We start from the raw sequence: 22,345 nt of genomic DNA on the forward strand, positions 1-22,345 counted from the left end.
TTCCCCAAAAAATGCGTCTCTTTGAGTAGCCTGTCATCACAAAATCTAAAACTAAGCTTAGATATAATAGGTAAATTATGTAGTACCCACATTAAACATGGTTCTGTAATATTTTGTTTACAGGCTCCATGGAAACATGGAAACAATTATTTCACATGTCATTTGACACTTCAATAATAGATTAAAAAAACCCCCAAAAAACCATGTATTCTGACTCTGAATTATCAGGCTGCATTCTTCATTGAACTTAAATCTTCCTTTAAAAACAATTTGTACATAAATTGTGAACTCTTATATTTCTATATAGAAATATTACTGGGGCCACTTTAACAGGAAGTAAACTTTTCAAATTTCTTTTAACAGTTTACCCTATAATTGTTCAGAAAAACATATATTGATCAACAGAGTGTCTTAAATAGTGCAAGCCTTTGCTCTAGAAACAAGTGTGATCTCCAGCAGATCTTTACATTAAAGAAAAGGAAGCACCACTGAACAAACCACTTGACCACAAGTAAAGTCAACTTGAACCTTTGGTGTGGTTAGAAATTCAGAAATAAGTTGAATATTGTTAAAGCAGGCTACAAGAAAAAAGAAAAAATGACAAAGTTCTTCTGACTTGGTGGTCTTCTATGGCAAGAACATCAGACAATTTGTAAACAAGACTTAGGGTCCACATTAGCTGATAATTGTGTGTTGCAAGCTGCTTTTTCCAAACTTCAATAACGTACAGAAAATGTTTCCTTTTCTGTTGTGATGACTGATGTGTTATTTAATGTGGCTTTGTGGCTATATTTTGTCTATTGAGATAGTGTTGTTCTTTTTAAATCCTAAGCAAGATAAAATAGATTTTACATACTGGGGGTTTTAATTTACCTGGTTGTGAGTGGGGTTTGTTATGATGACACTGTTGTGTGTGAATACACGAGGTAGGGGATGTACTGTATGATGGTGATTAGTGAACAAATTGTGTTGTTTATGCAAAATCAGTACAAGAGCTTTGTTGTCTGTTCTACTGTCTGGGTGTTGGTGTTGTGAGGTAAACAGATGATAGATGTCTTATTTTCACACAGTTTAAGGTTTGCTGAAGGATAGTAGCAGAACTTTAGAGGCATTCATTTTATTTCAAAGACCATTCCGTTTTGCAGCCAGGGATTTTGATTAGTAATATTATGAGCCATCAAAAATACTCATCTCCATATTTATAGTTTATTGCTAAGCCTCTTCTGTGAGGCTTTTGGTGAAAATGCAATCAGTAACGCTGATGCAGAGCTTCCCATGATCACATCTCCATTAGGAGGCAAGTCCTCTTCAAAAATCTGTCCCGTTCAGCATGTGTTTGTTTACCAATGCATGTTTAGTTTGGTGTATTTTTTTTTTTTCATAATGGTTCACAACAATGACTGTGGGTAACATGGTATTTATTTGTGGGACACGAAGTGTACATTCATTCCTTTTTTATTCTTAGTGTGTAACCCATAACTGTTTTGAACATCCATCAGCACATCCCCTTGAATGCGTGTTTGTGAATGTGTGGAGCCATTGAAACCACGGCTACTCACCCATAACCACACCATAACTACTGGGTCGCTGGCATGCATTGACGCATGCAGAAGAATAGATAAACACTTGAGGACACTCACTCATTCGTATTCTGCGGTATTGCTTCTTGTGGCTCAGCTCCACTCACTGACTTTGACAGATATTGTTTTAGTGAGGTCAATAACATCATGTTGGTGTGACACCTTCTTATTTTTGTTGGCACGTTGTCATCTGAGTTTCAACTTTGGCACTTAATTACTGTCAAAGCCAGTACTAAACCAATAGAAATCTAGCAAGATTTCAGTGTTAATAAGTAGAGGTTTTGGCACGTAAGGAAGGGAGGTGAAAGACATATGGAAGGCTTTGTGGCCTAGAAAACAAACGCTTCCCAGTTCACTCCAGGCTATCATTAATATTTAAATTGAAGTAAATGTGATGAATAGATTTCATATTTTGTGGGTAAAAAAACCCAAAAAAAAACAAAAGAAAGAAAATTGTATCTCAAGAAAATAATGAGATAAAGAGCTTAGAAAATCCACAGGACCTTGAAAAGGAATTTGTTTCCTCTGTGGTAACACTTGGCCTATTAAACCTTCGGTATGAGAAACCGTGAGAAAATGTTTGTTTGTGCCTTTTTGGTTTTTGGCTCAAATTTAAGTTGAGAGTTGACCAGAAGTGTTTGTCATTGATCAGAAGATATCGTTATTAGGCTACATGGAGAAAGTTTGTGTTTCCATACGTTTGGGTTTTGTTCCCTATATAGACATTTAAAAGAAACATTTTTCTGGGTTTGAGCTGTAATGCCACCTCTTCTTTTCTAAGAGCTAAGTTCTTTAAAATTTGCAGAAGAAAGAAATTTTTTTCTATCAAATTTCTGATGATTGTCAATTTTGAAGAGTTACTGCGACTTTTAAAGCTGGATTTTAAAAAGAAAACAGTGATTCCTTTTTTATGTTTTAAAACTACAAGTACTGATGTAGCTGTACATATTTGTGCTGCAGATAGGCTGTGCTTTTCAGAGATCATTTCCAAATATGTGGTGGACTTTAAAGGCTTTGCAATGTACCAACAGTGGTTTGATTGAATTTATTAACATGAGCATTCACATTATGAGTCATCATCAGACTCCAATACAAGAGAGTAGAAGTATCATTGAATCACAATTTTAGGGCTACTTTGCAGCCTGCTTTAACCTTGCCTCTTGTAGCAACTCTCTAATAATTTTAGATTTTGAGTTAGATAGAGATCCACTGATTAAAGATCTCTTTTACTTATTCAAGTGGAAACATATTCCTTCATAACTACTATAATCAACAGTTTTGACACAGCATAGGCTACTGGGAGCTGGAGCTTCTGAGAAATGATTTGTAGTGAGGTTCTGATCAACCAATCAGAGGATTGAAATTCAGATATAAAAACAAAAAAAGGAAAGAAAGAGAGAAAAAATAATTGATTCTTCTGGGGGTTTTTCAGCTACATTCTTGAGACCCAGGTTAAAAAAAAACAGATGCACATTTCAAAATTCAACTCATAAATTTTAAGTGATAACCAATTCTTAATCAATTTAAAAACCTTCAAAATTTCAAAATTTGCTAATTAGAATATTGTATAACAGAGACAAGACATTCTGAGCATAGAAATTCAGGGTCACGTTTTTAAAATTAGAGATTTTAGTAACAAATTTTAAAGGTCCATAACAGGCATTTTGAAAGGACTCATTCTAGAGCAGTCCTTGTGGGTGAAAGGTCAGATCGGATGTGTTTGTAAATGAAAACAACATGATTCTAGTTACCTAGTATAATTTCTTTTGTATCTTATGCTGAAAGAGCTGTTAAACAACAGTCAAAACGTGCTGTGGAGAACTTTCCAAGTCTAGCATGTTCCATGACAGAACAAGGGTGGAAGCTCAAAAGAACAAAAAAGAGGAACTTTGCTGTATGTCATTCAACCTTTCTATAAAATGCACAAGTCTTATGATCTTTGCAGTGACTTTTTCTTTCTTACATGTTTTATGCATGCTCAGAATTTCCTTTGTTTGAGATTACTTGCCTCAGTATCAGCTTGGACATCTTTTCCTGTCTCTGAAGTGTTGCACAAGAATCTGGTTTAAAATCAACCAATTAGGGTCACCTACTGATTTCTGTGGACATCTCCAAAGTCAGCCGCATTACTGAACACCGATCACATCCAATTCCACATAAAAATAAACTCCCGATTCGAAGCCAGCACCTTCATGATTTGAGGAAAATATGGAATCAACTTTGCTCCAGTGAATCCCTAAAACCACTAGTTTCAGCAAACCTCAGTAAAAATCAGTGATAAAATATGACATGGTGTCATAAAAACCTCAGTAGTGAAAGTGCAAGACAAAGATGCATAACAATATACACAACATCTGTTTTCTGGAGATGGTTTTCTACTGGATGGTTTTCTTTTACGTTATTTGCTACACTTAGACTTTTGTTTAAACATATTTTTAATGGGGACCTACGTCCAACCAGACTATTAAGCAATAAAAATGAAACAGTTAAAATATATGTAAACTATTAGTCACTGACTGGTATCAACCCAGACGTCTGGGAAGTCAAAAATCCTCCAACAAACACCTTTGTTAAAATGAGCGGCAAGGTTTATAAGACTAATAATGGTATTACTTTAGAGATTTCACCAATACCTTTATCCTTTATTTTCTAAGGTTATTACAGAAAATTATCTTCCAATCTTCGTCAAGCTGTGAACCCCAATCTTTGGTTAAGGGTAAAGGCAATTGACAGAACTGCTGTTGTTTCTTGCCTGTAGCAAGGAACAGCAGCTAAGCAGTTGTGATATGGCAGACATTTATTAATGACAACTGCTTTTTGCATTTGGATAGAAAAACAGAGCTTGCCTTTTAATTGAGAGTACTGCACCCAATCCCTGTTAGCTGCTTCTGTGAGTCCCATTTTAGAAATGTGTCAAATAAATCATGAGGGACATGGTGAAAGCACTGCAAGGGCTCATTAGGAAGCTCTGTTTTCTTAAATTAGTAGATACTGTTGCTTAAGATTTAAGACAAGCATCAAATGGCGCATATATTTGAGGAAAGTTTCCATATGAAATGGTAAAACCTCACATATTGTTGTAATTTGCTCTACTTCCACTCCGAGATTTATTTTTTGCTCCACAGGTTTTATTCTTTGTCTTCTTGACAAACTGCAGAGGTTGTAATCTTGTTTGTCTTGTTCTCCTCCCTTCTACTTTGGCATTCCTCTCCATCGGTGTGGCCTCTTTGATGATTTGTGGCCCACTTAAAACCACAATCCTGTGATCTGTTGGTCATGTTGACCACAAACACTCAGCAGCAACATGAGCTCACAGTTTTACATGCACACAAGAAGAGAGCAGGGGAAAAAGTTAGTCAGGCATATTCAGATGTGTATAAAGCTCACACTTATTTTATCCACATACACAATCTTAAACACTGGATTATAGGTCTCTTATATAGGCTGATCCTCTCTGTCACAAGATTATGCTGAGCTGTGGTTCAAACCTCTCTATTTTTCCTAATAGAGGGTATGGGTGCTAAGACTATTAGACGTAGCAATTATAGACTTAATAATACTGTCTTTCTTCATACCAAGCACTTTTCCTTAGAGGCTGTGAGTGCTGGGTGGTTAAATGGATGATGAATGACATTCATGTGAGAGCAAAAAAAAGTAATTCTTTTTAAGTAAGGATACTCGCAAAATTGAGGAAAAATAATAATTGCCACTCCACAGAAATGCGTTTTGAGCCGAGCAGGGACTAAAAACGTACGTGTAGTTTTACTTCAGCATATGTTTACATTTGAGGTCATGGGGATGTAGACTTTGGAGTTTGGTAGACAGTACGTCAGCAGACGGCATGTTTTCCGTTGTGGGGAGTTCACTGATAACAAATAAAAAGCAGGGATAAAGAAGAACCCAGAAATGTGACTGGGATAAATCGAATAAAATATGTGTCGCATTTTCATCAAAGGATAATTTCATGTGCACACCAGATGTGGTGGCACTGTGCGAGAATTATCACCATGCAGTTCTTTGTGGTGCACGAACGCAAGCGAAGTGGGTGTGCACTCCGTTTTACTTTACTTTCACCTATTTAGCATCTTCAATTCTTGTTGAAGATGCTGAAACCTTTTTACAGAGGTAAGTGAAATAAGCAAATCCCTGCCTCTGTTCTCCCATCTGCACTCTAAAACAACCAGACTCTGCACATGTTCTAAGCCTCTTTTAAAGTAATATTATTATGTGTACTATGAATTTTCCAGGCTAATTTAGATTAATTATAATGTGGACTGGGCAACAATTCCAGTCTCGGGGTGCAAATGTAATAGGAGAATACCCCTAAAGCTTGCAGAAAAATGTGGTTTGACCAAGTACTGATACAGGAAAGCTAAATAGTTGTTTACTTAAAACTGATTTATGAGGACAGGTACAGTTGTTAGTGCTATTGCATGTCGACATGCATGTATGGGTTTTCTTCAGGTATTAAATGGCATCCTCCCACAGTTTATGACGTGCATTTTTAATTAAATACAGATTCTAAAATGCCACTGAAGGGGCATATTATTTTTTTTTGTCCCATGTGTCTCTGTCCATGGTGTGTCCCGCTTGTCACCTATTTACTACTGAATATAGTTACCATTACCCTGTAGCCCCCCAAGGATTAAGTGGATAGATAGATTGATGTTGTCTTTCCATCATCATCTCCCACTTTTGTACTCTGATTTTTTCCTCTTTTTTTGGCCCTTGCTCTAGCAGCTACACACATACACACAGCTGTACATACACACATAATTCAAGGCCGTAAATAAATTAAAAAGACTGTAAAAACATTCTCTAAGCCTTGGCCGGGGCTCAAGTCAACAGAGCTGACTGCCTAAACTGCAGATTTATGAAATAATGAGAGTCTTACGAGGGCAGTTAAATGACCAGTCTCTGATGTGATAGCCAGCGCCGCTCTTCATCAAGACATGCTAGAGGAAGGGCAGCTAATCTAGAGCCGAGATCGCCGTATCCCCTTAATATAATGTTGAACAGACACTGTCTCCCAAACCACTGGTAACATGAAGAGGTTACCTCCTTATCCTATTTCTGCTCTCATTTTCCTTTCACTCCTGCTATCTTGGTGCTTCTGTGAGATTTTCATTTTGTCTCCTTCTTGTCTGCTTTGCCCAGTTTCTGTTGACCTCTTTGTTTTCTACTCTGCTCTCCCTTTTCAACAGATACAGATATATTTTTCCCTCTGTCTTTATTTCTCTGTCTGTCAAACTCAAACGTACTTGAACGTTTGAACCAATGGATGTGTTTTTTTTTTTTTTTCCAGTTTTCTTCCCTCCAGCTTTGATTAGTTGCTTTGATGATGCAGTCAGACTCATTTATGGGTCGCTCATAAACATGAATAATTCCTCACAAGTCCGTACTTCAGCACAGGTTTGATGATTTGATTTAATTTTCATTAACAACTGGTCATGGTAATAAAGTTCAGCAGGTGATGACAAGGATATTTCATTTAGAATCACTGCTTCTGAGCTCATGCGCGGTAGGTCAATTTTATGATCATAAGACAGATATGATAAAGTCAAGCCAACAACATGTTCTTTACCTAATTCAGGTTCAGTTCAATTCTGATATGAACTCAATGAAGGCAGTTAAGTAGGTTCAGTTCGATTGAATTTCATTTAATTGAGTTCAATATATGACTTATTTTAGCTTAATTTCACTGAGTTCAGCTCAGTGTTTTTAAATTGACTTCAATGCAATTCAGTTCAACTCAGTCATGCACATTTCATTTAGTTCACTTATTGATTCAATTTAATTAATTTTAAAAAAACCTGTATTTAGTGTGTGTATATATATCGATTTCTGAATTCAGACTTCACTGCTGAACCTGCATTACATATGACATAAAGAACAGCTCAAGTTAGTCCATATTTTTCTCTGTATGGCACAAGCAGGAATTCATTCCATTAATTTGTTTTTTTCAGTTTCATGCAACACAAAGATACTAAACACATCATGTTACATCAGACAGAATGATACACAAAGAGCAATTGAAAGGATGCAGCCAATTCGGTTTAAAGACTTTCTGTGTAAAACACATCAGAGGCCTCTATTGGTGGTCCAACAATTTGAAGTCCTGGCAGACATTGACTGGCAGCATAATAGGACCGGTTGTGAGCAGTGTATTTGTGAGCCCTATTCACTTCTCCCTGTGCTAATGTTAAAGATGAGTAACATTTCCTGATAGAGCTTTGAAATATTCAAGGAACATGACCCTTCATGCCGGTATGATTTCAGACCTCCAAAGACCATAAATGAACGCTCCCACACACACACACATGCGCGCGCGCTCCCCATTCAGAGTTTGTGCCTTTTTTGTGCCTGAGAGTTTCGCGTTACAGGCTTTCTCTCTGCCTCTCTGTTTTCCTGCCGGCTGAATGCACTTGCGTGAAATCGAACATTTCTCCTGCTGATTTGCCGTGAAATGGTGTGCTTGTGTGGGATTACCCTGTCAACTTCGGCTCCGAGCGTAACACGGGCCAGACTGAAGGAAAGGAGAAGAAAGGATCCTTGGTCCAAGTACTGTGCCTTATGCCACTCAAGTCTGTTAGACAATCAGAGCTCTGTGCAATTTAGACAAATTTTGTGGTGTAGACAGATACATGTAGAAACGCAAACAGGGTATCGTCATGCATGAACATATACACACAAGCATTGCATGCACATTTTGGACTGTATCAGTGTGTATGACGTGAACCACAGGAAGGAGGAAGGATTTGAAAGCTAAATAAACAGAGATCAGTGACGGTGGAAGGGGATCTGCCATGAGATGAAAGAAAATGTGGACCGCTTTTGGGTAGATTGGACTGAGTGGAAGGGAGAGAAAGGCAAAACTTTGAATTTCTCGCAGTTAACATATAACCCAGAGACATAAAAGGAGAATGGCTGATAATTGAGTGTAAAATAAATAAATAAATAAATTAAAGGTTGATTAAGCAACATAAATGCTTGGAGGGGATGTGGACAGTTTAGAATGAAGAGGGTGTTTGTGAAGACAAAGAGGGTTGAAGGAGTTTAGCAACGGACTGAACCATCTGTGCTACAGATCTGTTTTTGACCAGGAGGATGAGGAAGGCAGAGAGAAAAACGTTCCACCCTTATCTCTGACAACTCTGGGTTAACTGTAAACATCTGTTCTTTTGTTCCTTCTTGTTATTCATTTTTGTCTTGCGGATATTTAATAGATTAACCCTCCATTTGTGTCTCTCTAGTTCTTTCTTTTTTTTTTCTTCTGAGGATATTTCATCTCATCTCCAAGTCTGTCTTTACTGATTACTGTTTGCTAACTTCCAACAGAAATTCACATTTGCACAAAGTGGTAGAATTAGTGCTTTTTATGGCTATAATTTGCAGCATTACTCCTTGACCCAGGACAAAATTGTAAATGCAATTTACATAGATGTTAAATTTTCTTTGAGCTTTTCAAAGACTGGGATGTGTACGTTTGCATAAAAACAGGCTGAGACACAGATGTTACTGACACTAACTGAATGATAGTTTATTTAAAATTTTAAGTTGCCAGAAATATTTTTTATTTATTCATTTATTTTTTTTAAGAGTCTCTTAAGTGCTTGGCGAAAGCTTCCAGACCCCATGTTTATTTTACATTACAACCACAATCTCCATTGTATCTAATTAGGATAGGATGTTACAGACAAGCTAAAAAGCATTGTACATCTGTGAAATGAATATAAATAATACATGATTTTTAATTTTCAAAATCAGAAAGGCATGGTGTGCAATCTGATTAGTTTGTTTTACTATGATAGTCACTAGATAAAATCCAAATACCTTCAGAATTTACCTAATTACTAAATTGACTGTAGTTTAAGCATCTCTAATATCTCCATAGCTTCCTTAGCATGATTATATTATGCTAAGTTGTTTAACTTTTATGATGAACAACTTTTATCAACATAAAAGTTGTTCTGCAAATAATTGAGTCATCATAGATTTAATTCAAAATCTATTGCACTGTATCTTAGATTATCTTAACCATGTTTTAGCTGAGTGTGGTTAACCATCGCAGTCTCTAAAATCTGTATGCCAACAAGGGCATTATTATTTTCTCTGACGATTATGATTCAGTATATTGTGTTGCTCTATTAAAGATCTGTTGGGGCAGAAAGTAATCTCAAAAATGAGACCAACAGATTTAATGAAGAGCTTAAAAAATGTTAGCAATAACAAAAGGAAAGTAGCATTGTAGCAGAATGATGTGGAATGAATGGGATGATTAAATATTTCTGTTACTCACACCTCCAGAGATGTCTGCACCGATTCCTCCCAGGAAAAGAACGCAGTCTGAATTCAGCCTTTTGCTAGAAAATTACAAAACAGATTATGTGCTGTTCTTGTGTTTCATCCAGCCTTCTGCTGTGGCCTTTGCAACAGACAAATCACTCCTTAGGAATTGTTTTGAATAAATACGAGTCCAATCAAAGCAGACTAAAACAGATAACACAGACTGTTTAGGGCTCGAGAAGGTATGTTTTAAACATGCAAAACTATTCCTTTCTCATGTTTTGGAGATGGCCCTTCTCATCTGGTTTGCGTAGAATCACACATAATAATGGAAAGCCAGATAAATCCAAGCGAATTCAATAAGAGTTTTTCATTTGGAAAGAATGCAGATGAGAAATGTGTTGGGATTAGTGGAAGCCATGATGCCAGGGATGGCTCATGAGTTTTGGGAAAGATAAGGTTAGCGTAACCTTATTCAAGGTCTGCCTGTGCAGGACATTAAATTAGATTTTCCTTTAAAGGAAAAGAAAAGATGTAACTCTAGAGTCATGTGAAAAAAGAAGCATGTTATGAGGTCCAGTATGTTTTTTTTTTCTTCTTTTTTATTGTTTTTGGATCTTTGAAATAAATTATACTTCAATAGAAGGTGTGGATCATAAAAAAAATGACATAAAAACCCAGACTGAATTTTGCCAGAGAGAATTTAGAGCAGGGATCTCAAACTCCAGTCCTCGAGGGCCGCTGTCCTGCAACTTTTAGATGTGCCTCTGCTGCACCACACCTGAGTAGAATAATTAGGTCATTAGCAAAGCTCTGGAGAACTGATCTATAAAAGGAGGAGGTAATTTAGCCTTTCCATGCCAGTGTTTTGTACCTGTGGCACATCTAAAAACTGCAGGACAGTGGCCCTCGAGGACTGGAGTTTGAGACTTGTGACGTAGATAAAGACCAGAACTTATGGAGTAATTTTTGAAACATAATTACTTCACAACTGAAGTGAAGAGTGGTGCAAGCTTTCCTGAAACTCTGAGTTGGCTACGAAGAGCATTTCACCAAAGCTTTTCAGTGCACAATTTAGATTTTTATAAAAGTATTTTGTTTATAATGAAAATTATAAACCGTGTCAGATTTTCTAAATATTTTTTGTTGATAAATGATCAGTTATGAGAAAATGAGAATATTTCTTAATAAAGATCTTAATATTGTATATGATACCCAAATATTTCACATGTTTTTTATGAGAACCGTATATGACTAAGTGACATAAATGTGTATAACAGGGAAATAAAATGCTCCACCTGAAGTTGTGTGACAGTTTGTGCTGTCACCTAGTTCCTCCATGACAACTATGAAACCTCTGAAATTGCTCTACTTTCCTTTTATTGTTTTCCATCTTGCACTACTTTCTGGTGGGCATTCATGACCAGAGTCGACTGCTTGCTTTTTCATTCTGGTTTAAGCGATTCTTTTGTATTTCCTTATGCATTCTGGAGACGCAGGAAAGCTAGGATGACTGATGCAGCAGCGGCAGTTCTGCCAAGTCAAACATGGAGGTTTATCTGTGGACAAGTGGATATGGTGGAGACCCCCACCTCAGAGTTCCTTGAGACTCTCATTAAGAGGGAAGATAGGATGTTATGGTGACTTTTCTCAAGTATATTTAGGGATGCGTTTAGAAAAATCTATGCCCAAGGAGAAGAGTAAGCAAAGACACAATATGGGAACAGTTAATAAAAAACAGAAACAATTAGAAAAGATAGTAATGGCTTCTATTATAAAGAGATATTGTACACCCTCTGACTCAGAGGAAATTAGGCAGAATGGATGAAAGAGGTGGGGAGGGGGCTCTGGAGAAGCTGGGAGCAGCAGGCCTCTGCCACTTGGATTGTCCCTCTGGTAATCCCTGGATTTCCTGGGCTGAGACAGAGGTAGACCAGGCACGGCGAAGGACTTAGCTAGTGAGGGATAAAAAGAGAAAGGAAAATGAGGCAGAGGAAAACAGAAACAGCGTTCCAAACATTAGTGTTGTAATTTCTGCATTATGTGGTTTGTAGTGCAGGTATTGCTCTGAGAAGACTGCGGTGTTTGTAACTATTTGCACATGTGTGCGTGTGTGTGTGTGTGTTGTTGTTGCATGTGTGTTTGAGTGTACTGAGAAGTAACAAGGATAGAAAACTAGAAGAAAACAGATGTGCAGATATGATGAGCTGAAAAGGCTGCTTGCCTTTAAAAAAATCAAAACAACTACAGAAAGAATAAAAAAATCTGTAAAAGAATTTTGGAATTGCTTTGACCCCAGAGGAACACTTCAGGCTGACTTCTGCCTTTAATTTCGATCATGTTTCCCGGTTCCTTCAAAATCAAAACAAATAACAGTGAGTGCTGGGTGGCTTCTTAATAAAACTCTAGACGATGACAGAAAAGATATTGCATGCAATAAAGTGGATAGTTTTGAAGTTCTGACACCATCGGGTCATGATATATTCAAGGTGCCTTTAAGAGCTTGTGAAGTGGAAGGTCAGACCGCAGGAAGTCACAACAGCTTTACCATGGCTATTTTGTGTAGACAGTAAAAATAAAAAAAAACAAACAGATGAAAAAAAATATTTTCTTATGAGTTAATTTACTGCCCTGTCCTGTGGCTGTACATTGGAAAGCACAAACACACACTCTCCTGGTAACTACCTCCTTTGGGGCTCCTCTGTGGGGAACAGAGATGAGATATCGCACTTCTTCTATTCTTGGGTTGCCCAGGATGTTATTTCAACTCCCTACCTCCTTCCCTTTAGTCACCCCTGGGTGTTGTGAACCCAGTGCCTTCTTGTAGTCTGTATAGCTGAAGCCCAGAGGGAAGGCCGGTTAGACCCAGAGGAGCTCAGTAATGTGTGTTTTGGGTCAAAGGTCCAGCTCTTCTCTTTCTCAGGCCGTGAAACACAAGTGGCTCTCGGGGAAACGAGAGTGTTTGAGGAGAAAGAAGCACCATGAGACTGTTTTCTATATCGAAGGCTGATTAAATAACCAAAGCAAAGTTCTGCAGAGAGAGCGCGAGCAAAATTTCCACCATTTTTTTATTTATTTGAAGATATTATAGGTTTATGTTTAAAAAAGAAAAAGATTAAGAGAAGACCCCAAAGCACTATTGCTGCAGAGTTATATTGAATGTTCTTTTTTTAGAGCACAGAAAGTAAGACATTATTTATCTTACTGCTTCATATTTCAAATTTCTGTATTACCTTATCTCTAAAATATTTATTCTCGTACGCCGAATTGAGGAAGTGATTGAAAACAGTGTATGTTGACATTTGTATGATCTAATCTGATTATTAATGTAAAGATCTGTAAAGATCTCAGACAACATTAGGGAACAAAGAGATTAATATAAACAAGGAACACAAAGGAGTGATGAGAAATGAAGTTATGGAGAAATTTAAAGTAGAGTTATGTTATAAAGCAATGTCCTAGGCCTTTAACATCTCAGAGAGCGCCTGTACAATCCACCATTTGAAAATGAAAGAAAAAACCAAATCCAGTCAGTCATGATTTTCCACACAAACTGAAAGACCAGAAAACAGAGCATTAATTAGAGAAGCAGCCAAGAGACCTATGGTGGCTTCACAGAATCTGTTGACGGGACAACAGTTACTTCAACCTTGTAAAAGTGAGACCTTTATGGAGAAGCTGCAGCAAGAAAGGTTTTGTTCGAAGAAAGTTATACAAATTTCTGTTTGCAGTTTGCCACAGGCCATAAGGGTGACACAGCAAACATGTGGAAGGTTCTGCTCTGGTTAGATGAGGAAAAACAACTCTTCAAAAAGAAAACGTTCAAGAATGTGAAATGTATCAGGCGTCTAGAATGCCTGTCCTAATATGTCTTTGATTTTGGTCTTGGTTTGTACATGTGATTCACTTTTGTTGTTTGGGATTTGTGAAAGGCTTTGAAGCTCATAATAAATAATTTACTATAGTCACAAGTTTTTTATTATATCACTCTCTCTCTTGTTCAAATGCACACATACAGCAATAATTTACAGAGGCCAAAATCTATTGATTCCTACACCTCATCAGCTCATATAATTCACACAACTGAAAAAAATTCAACTCACTTAATGCTAATTTGAGGTAACAGCCAGGATTAAATGTTCTTTGAGGTCATTTGCCGTGATACACACTCATGTTAATACACAACATTCCTCCTATGCTTCTGAATTTTATTCATCTCCCCCTTCTTTCTGTTTTCTTTCCAGCTCTCACTAATGAATTTTTGGAGTGTTGCATTTTGATTGCAGCTTCCAAGACCATCCGTGTGCCCTTCTCCTTCCAGCTTTGTTCTGACAAACCTTTTCATTTATTTACAATTGGAGTTTCTCACGCATGGACAAAATTATTTTTTAAGAAATAACAAATCAGAGGCAGGAAACCATCTTGTTGCAACTATTTAAGATCCAAAAAGTGTATTTTTGTTACTGTGATGAGGCCTGTTGGCTGAAGAGTTTGTCACCTTAGCAAGGAAGCACCCAAACTGTCATTCAGCACACATTCACACGTTCAGATTCATGCTGGCAAACACAGAGTAATATTTGCTCTTTCCTTTTGAAACCTCCTTTCTTCTTTGCCTCCCGTTCGGCGACTGACGGGCTCCCTCATTCTGGCCGCCACAAACTTTGTCACCATGGTTACAACTGCATAGATGTTCTTTTCCCAGGAGACAGACAATATTGAAATAACAGCTCCCTTGACGACACAGCCGTCTGTCCGTGTACTCTCTGTCATGTCTGTTGTGTCTCAGCAGAGTTTACCATGTAAGAGGAACAACTGAAGCTGTCAGGGCTACAATAATCCTGGCGATTGTAGTATTTGCTTTGTCAGCTCCTGACCAAGAGTCTGCACAGAATCTGATGCACTGCTTCCCTTGGAAAATCCTGAAGATTATAGAGGTGGTCCACTGGCGCTGCAGCATCAGTAGATCCTCAGAGTCCACCTAGCAGTGTTAGCGTCTCTGGGTTTGGCATCCTGCTGCAATATTACCAGGAGTAAAGGTTATGAAACCCAATCAGATGGAAATAGAAACTAAATAGATGTATAGTATAGTGTCACCCTAAAGCCAAAACTGTTTGATGCAAAGATCTGAGTGAAGGGAAGCAACAAAAAGAATCCTTCTGAGGTTGCTTGCCTCTGGCAAAGCAACGCTGAGAGACATACTGCAGATTGCAAAAACATTCATTCCTCTTAACGTTTTCGTATTTTGTCGTGTTACAACCACAAACTCCAGCATATTTCACTAGAAGATATTTTTTTCTTTCCCTGCTGTTGACAAGCATCTCCACAGCATGATGCTGCCAATACCATGTTTTTAGGAGGATGTTCAGAGTGAAGGGCATCTTTGCAGAGAACAAAAAGTTGGATTTTTGTCTCATCTGACCAAAACACATTTATACATTTTCAGTCTAGCTACAGCCTGTCTATTTCTGGATGGCGGACTGAACGGGGATCTACAAGCTCAGAGCTTGAGATGTAACCCTGAAGGTTTCACAGAACAGCCGTATTTACCTTAAAGTTTAACCATGGATTTGCGCTATTTACCAGTGAGGTTACGTCTGAGGAAAAATGGTTGCACTGGATTTTATTTATTGGTATCACACTTAAGTGTGAGTGTGTTGGTTGAATACGAATGCAATCAAAAATTTCAGATTTTTCTTATGAAAAATGGAAAATTCAATGATTTTCTTTGTACTTTTCTCCACTGTTTTACGTTTAACCATCGCATAAATAATAATAAAAAAAATGCATACAATCGTGTTATGTAGTTAGGAAAAGTTCAAAAGGTTTGAAAAAATGTATTGAAAAAAATAATAGAACGGCAGAAGGGATTAGTAAAATAACTGAATAAATGATGGTAATTCAGCAGCTGTTTCTATGGAATAGAAAAAAAAAAAAAGTTTAATGAAACAAAAAGATGGGGAGATAGGAGGTTCACAAGGTTAATCTTAGAACTTGGTTCTTGTTACCCCAGTGGAAAGGTTGTGCAGAGTTTAAACCTATAATGTGAACACTATTGGCATATATGATTGTGAAAACACAGTTTTATGAATTGCGACCCAGAATTTGACCTCAATCAGTTGTGCAGCTGCATCGGCCTTTAGCTGCTTCTCAGAACAGTCGAGAATACTAACACCAATGTCCTCTCAGTCATATTTTCCCAATTCAGGATTTCTTCGAAAATTACAATCATAGACACAGATCAGTCAGGTTTAGATGTAAAACAAAATATGTATCTGCTGAAGCTCAATACAAAAAAAAAAAATCTCCATCTGACGTACCTCTGGTTTCTGTAAGAGAGCTTTACGATGATTGACAACTTGGCCTTGGCTGCCTGGCCAGTCAGGGGAGGCGTGGGACTGTGGAGAGTGTGAGTGAGGAGGTTAACCCCTGGTGTCGAAAACAGCTGTGGAGTTTTTTTTGGCTGAGTGGCGGCTGCACGCTATAAATTCTTTCTAAAGAGGGTTTACTTCTGAGTTTAATGGGGGCTGTAAATTTATTGCATGCTAGTACTGCAGGACACGAAGAGGGATTATATTTATATTTCTTAACCTTCTTTATATATCAATTATATTCTTCCTGCAAGAACTTGCATTACCTGAATACAACCTGATTCTATTGACAGGGCAACCAGTTTATGCGAGTGGAAAAAATGCTTTGGTTATTTCAAACTTTTAATTTGCTTTTTAGTGTGACATTCCTTTACTTTGATCGCTTTGCCTGCAGGTTTTGTTTGCGTTGAATCAGACGCTGTTGCAGCATGAGGGTGTCCGAGCGGGCAGTCTGCAAGGATCCTACACCACGGAAGATCTCATCACACACTACAACTGTGGGGATCTTAACTCTATCATCTTCAACCATGACACCTCACAGGTTTGTTACATCATTCTGGAGCTAATTTATCAAGATAAAGTGCAGTGTGCTTGCTTGTTCTTGAATTCAGTTGTTCTGCAGAACAACCAAAACTTTATCTTTCCAGTACGTACAAAACTAGATATTATCTTCCACATTTTGCCACTTACAAAGCTGTAAGTTGTCCAACAACAACATGCTCCGACAAAACCTTTCCTTTAAAGGTTCTGGCACAGGATTCTGTCAGATAGCAAAGTACTTTAATGCTAGGACTGAAGTGGACTGCAGCCCTGATAACAGCTCATCCAGAAGCCAAGAAGAAGTCATTATAACATACATCATCAGTAAACCTATAAATTAGCTTAATTTTCTGCAGATGCTTGGCAAGGCTTATTTAGTTTTATGCACTGAGGCAGTGTTTCCACCAAGTTTAACATCAGCAAAGACTTTTCTTGAAATGTTGCATGCCGCTGTTAATCAGCTCTTGAGTGCTTCAACTTTGGAAACTGATTTAATGCAAAATGCAAAGATCGTTTCTGTACTTTATCCTCCATTCTTCTCTGTTTTAAAACACATGATTATTTTCATACTCCCTTTTCTACATAAAATAATGGACTCCGGCCTGCAGTCCACCTACAGAGCAGAGCTTTGTCAGTAATTCAAATAATAATAATAAAAAAATTCAACTATTTTGTAATGCTTTAGCAAAGGATGTGAATTTTGTTTTTATGAATTGTCCGTACTTGTCTACTTAAAACTAGTTTAGTAAAATGATTATGTTTTCCTGTTTACAGATGAAGCTCAGGCAGCCTTACAAAACTATACTTTGCGATGTTTTGAGCCGTCGATATCAGATTAAGAGTTCTTAACCTGAACATTGTTAAATGTTCTCTATATGACGAGCACCAGCTATTTTTAGCCTAAGCCTTAAAGCATCTGCCTCAGTGTTACAAAACACAAATCTGTCAAGACTCTGGATTTAAGTTGGCATAAATCTCTTCCCTGCTCCTCTGCCATTACATAATCATCACCTCAAACATTTAGGCTTCCACATCAGTTCCACAAATCTGCAAACTGCCACATTAATCCTACTCAACCTCGGGTTACTTGATAGTCTGACACCTTAATAGCTCTGAATGTAACTAAAAACTCATCATCTCACCTCTTACTGACACTGACTCAGCTCCTTTGCTGAAAGCTACCATCACCATTTCCTTAGAGTTGTCAAAAGGCCATTCAGCCCATAACGTATATACATAAATGCTAAACGTCCACATGCTAGAGCCGTGCTGGTTATACAAAAAACCCACTGTCCAGCTTTTGTAGGACTGCATTGTCAATGTCCCTTGCTGACCCTAAAGTTCCACGCCACACATTGTGCAACCTCAATTCAAAAGTTTGCATACCATTACACTATAGAGACACATAAGGTCTGCACACCGTGCCTCTATTCTCATGCCAAATTAGAATAAACACACATATTTTTATTATTTCTGTCTCTTTTGCTAATGGTATGCTCATCCATCTTTTAACCGAGGAGACCATTAAGAGAATATTAGCCTTTAGTTTCACCTTCAGACATAGCTTCAGCTGTATCCATTAGTATATGGCAGCAGTTTGCCCCTGCTCCTTGTGTCATAATAAAATACGCCAACATTCCTGAGCATTTGGTTAAGCAATCAGATATCCAACTACAGAGAACTGTTGTAGCACGGTGATCTACGACAGGCGTGGGCCTCTGGACTTACCATGCTGTTTTTAAAGCATACAATCGGTCTAGACGCCTCCAACAACTGTAATAGTCTCTCCAAATTCAGTTTCAACTTAAAAGAGAGAAGCTGATGCTGAACTGCAGTCCACTGTTAAGCAACTGAATGCACTGCAACATCGGATATCTTCTAATAAATTAAATTACGACAAAAGAAATGTTGAAGGACAGAAACGAGAGTATATTGCTATTTTTTTATCTATTTCAGATTGGGTAGGTAGTGTACAAAAATTCTTATCATTTGTGTCTGGAGTTGAGAAACACATTAAAAAAACAAACAAACAAACAAACAAACAAAAAACATAAAAGAATAAAAGCAGCTGAGAGTTGTCCAAATGTGATGACATTACAAATGAAACATCAAACTCTGGCATCAATGCACAATAAAATGCTCCCAAAGGGGAAAAAAAATAGGATTAGTAAAGTCTACAAAATGAAGGTAAGTTCATGGATGAATATTTATACCATTTTTCTTCTGTCTGTGATTAGGAGGCAGGAGAAATTTTTTAAGAGCAATAACTTGGAGACTTAGCAAGCTGGCACAATTCGCTCTAATTGTGAATTTCATGGTTACACGAGAGGCAATGCTTAACAGGAGTTAGGAGTCCCTGGGAACTATTGTGGTGACAAGATTGAGCAGCACAGTGCTGACCATTATGTTTAATTGTAAATCCATTCATCACTGTCATATAAGTTGTTAGAAAAAAACATAGCAGCTGCAAATGGAAGCAGAAGATAACTTCACTTTTCAAATCATAATAATTTAGTTTTGAAGGTTTTCCTGCAGCCCTGAAAAGATTCAAACTGGGAGTCCATCAACTCAGGTTTCTTATAACATTTTGTTTGGTATTACAACTCATTTCAAGCTATTTCTGTGATTAAAAAAGCAGTCAAAAATTCTGAGAAACAATCTGAAACAATTTGATAAATGGCCTCTACTTCTGTAGTGCTTTATCAAAGCATTTTCCACGACAATCAGCAATTCACCCATTCACTCACTAAAGTTGAAAAGCTACAAAGTAGCCACAGCTGCCCTGGGGGAGACTGATAGATGTCAGGTTGCCATTCATTCGGCACCACTGAGCCCTCTGACCACTCTCAGTAGGGAAAGTGGATGAAACGATGATATGCTTGAAACAGGCAACCAGCTGGTTACAGGACAAACCCCCGAGACTTCACAAATACCACTCTAATGGCGGAGCAACATGAGGAAGACCCATAATAATTTAATAAAGGGATCCTTGGATGTTAACAGACATTTTACATTGACAGAGGACAGATAAGAAGTGAAAACGACAGAATAACACTTTGTTTTACAATCAGCTAATGCCTGCAGTCCCCTTGATGTTACAGTTGTCTTAATCTTCACCCTCTTCTCGTGAACTTTGTTGCTTCAATACAAAAAGAGCAGAAAACGTTTTGAAAAGGCGAACTACATAGAAAATCTTAGGAACAAGACCAAAGAAAAGACCCTAGGAATGAAGTAAACTGCTGTACGACTGGAAACAAAAAAGAGAGGAGATATAATTCCAATAGAAGGGGCTTGGGGGGATATATCACCGTTACCCTACATTTCCTGTCTGGGTTGGAACATTGGATGGTAAATGGTCTTTCATTGGATAATCTTCTGCATTCACTCGTGCAATCACACCATAAAAGAAAACATAATTTGTAGCCACAAAGCTCCTTTTATTCAGCCGAGTTAGTACATCTTTTCGACATATTGCATGTCAAACCAAATTTAATTATTAAATTTTTAAACATTGGGATATGTGGCCTTCTCTGAACTAGTTTCACCACCCCCAATAAAACACAAGCAGGTGCAACCAATTTTATCTTCCTTATACATTACAATGTATGAAGCTGTTTTTTCTTTTATTTTTTTTTTTTTTTTTTTTTTTTTTTTTTTAATGAACCTCTGAACTGCTGAACTTTGCAAAAGTATGCAAAATGATTTAAATAGTAAATCAACATAAAAATCAATAAAAATAAATTATATTTTACAAGTGAACAAAAAGAATCCGGCCCTTATGTAAAACAAAAGGCTGACAAAAAAATCAACTGCAAGGAGAGACGGGAAATGTGTGAGACCCCAACTTTGACTTGATGCTCAAATACCTTGTGATAATAAGTCCTTCCATATATTTACAAACCATTCACTATGAAATATGCATACACATTTAGCCACCATTTGCAGTCATTATTCAGTCTCATCAACCTGTAACTCACTTGTAGACAATAAAGCAACGCATGTTCTGCATGTGCCTCCTTGTCGCACTCTAATACAACCCAGATAAACACATCTGTTCAACACAGGACACAGACATCTATTCTGTAGCCAAACTCTCGATCATTTCATTTCTTCCACAGCAGAATTTGAATACGTACTCTGTGTTGCTGAATTAGACTGTACTGACCCCTGCTACATTTTACTAATTAAAGAAGTATATCAAATTGCTTATTTAATCTGCAATAATTACGTCTACACAATTATTGTGTTGCTGTAATTTCAAGTTCTTCAACTGTAGTAAAATAGTCTCAGTGTATACATCACAAATTTATCAGGGCATTTAAGAGCCTTAGTCATTTAAACAACGCCTCTGAGTCACTAAAACATACTTGGATCAGAATCGAGAGCCAGTTGTAATTGGGGAGGAAAGTGGTTGTTTAATGCGTGTCATCTGTGAAACTGCAAGGCCAGCTGAGTCATGGAAGGAAGAGGGTTGAAACACTCAGTTTAGCCATCAGAATCCAGTCAAGTGTTCACAGATAAACCAGCTAAATCGAATAGGATAATACCCAAAATGTGTAGAGAACTCAGTACCTGGGGGGAGGAGAGCTAGTTAGGTGTTAACCTCTCTGAGTAGGTGGTGAGTTTGGAGGGTCTTGGCACCTCGTACAACCAAAACTAGAAGTACCAAATGTAAATATCGGAAACATTCTGTGTTCTAAGCTAGATTAAACAGAGAGTTTAATCATCATCTTTTTTGTACTATTTCAGGTAAAATCAGAGAAATATCCTGATTGATTTTGAGAAGATAATTTGAAAGGTTAATTGGAAAGAAACACAACCTTTTTTTACTTGTTTACTCAGTTATATCCCAAAATACAACATATATGGGAAGGTGTTCGAATCAGGGTTGCATTGTACGTCTGGTTGCAGTGTCAGATTGAAATCCAGTCACGTTCACAGTGGTGAATGGGATTGCCGTAGCGCTTGTTTAGAACAATATCGAGACCAGTTTCCTTTCTGTACAGTTGTTTTGTTCAGTACCTTGGTGTGATTATTGTATTTACATCCACACAATGAAACCTCATCAAGGGAGGAAACAAACCAGAATTCATATTAAACTGACTAAATTCCTCAAGTGTTTTTAATGTAAAGTCTTTCAACATCTTATTTTCTCACAGTCCCTTTCTCTATTTCAGCTGCCTCACTTCATCAACAGCTCTCTGCCGGCACATGACCGTATGACTGCCATGCAGATTGACAACTACTTCCGTCAGGAGCTCATCTACAAACGCAATGAGCGAATGGCTCGACGCGTCTCTGCACTGCTGCAGAAGAATCCCAACCAGACTTTCTTTTTTGCTTTTGGAGCAGGTATAGCATGTCCTTATTCAACATCTGGAGTTTGTATTAATGCCGATTGTTAATTGTCAAGTAATGGCCACATTAAAACTGCCGTTCTTTAATTTGATGGTTATGGTTTCCTCTTGCAGCCAAACTCACAAAGCCATAATTGCACCAAGACCTGTCAGACAATCTTTTTGCTTTCAGTGAGGTCTTTCCAAGCAAATTGTTTTGCAGCTAAGAGTGTGT

General features: G+C 37.6%; 1 protein-coding gene across 1 annotated transcript in view; it reads left to right on the forward strand.

Annotated features, from left to right (window-relative positions):
- trabd2b (TraB domain containing 2B) overlaps positions 1-22,345 on the forward strand; it is a 74,047-nt gene that overhangs the window by 27,373 nt on the left and 24,329 nt on the right. Inside the window, exons 3-4 of the mRNA XM_044129803.1 lie at positions 16,629-16,775; positions 21,952-22,126. Of these exons, the coding sequence (XP_043985738.1) occupies positions 16,629-16,775; positions 21,952-22,126 (322 nt within the window). The remainder of the gene's footprint in view (positions 1-16,628; positions 16,776-21,951; positions 22,127-22,345) is intronic.

This window comes from Gambusia affinis, linkage group LG10 (genome assembly GCF_019740435.1).
Source record: "Gambusia affinis linkage group LG10, SWU_Gaff_1.0, whole genome shotgun sequence".
Taxonomy (NCBI): domain Eukaryota; kingdom Metazoa; phylum Chordata; class Actinopteri; order Cyprinodontiformes; family Poeciliidae; genus Gambusia; species Gambusia affinis.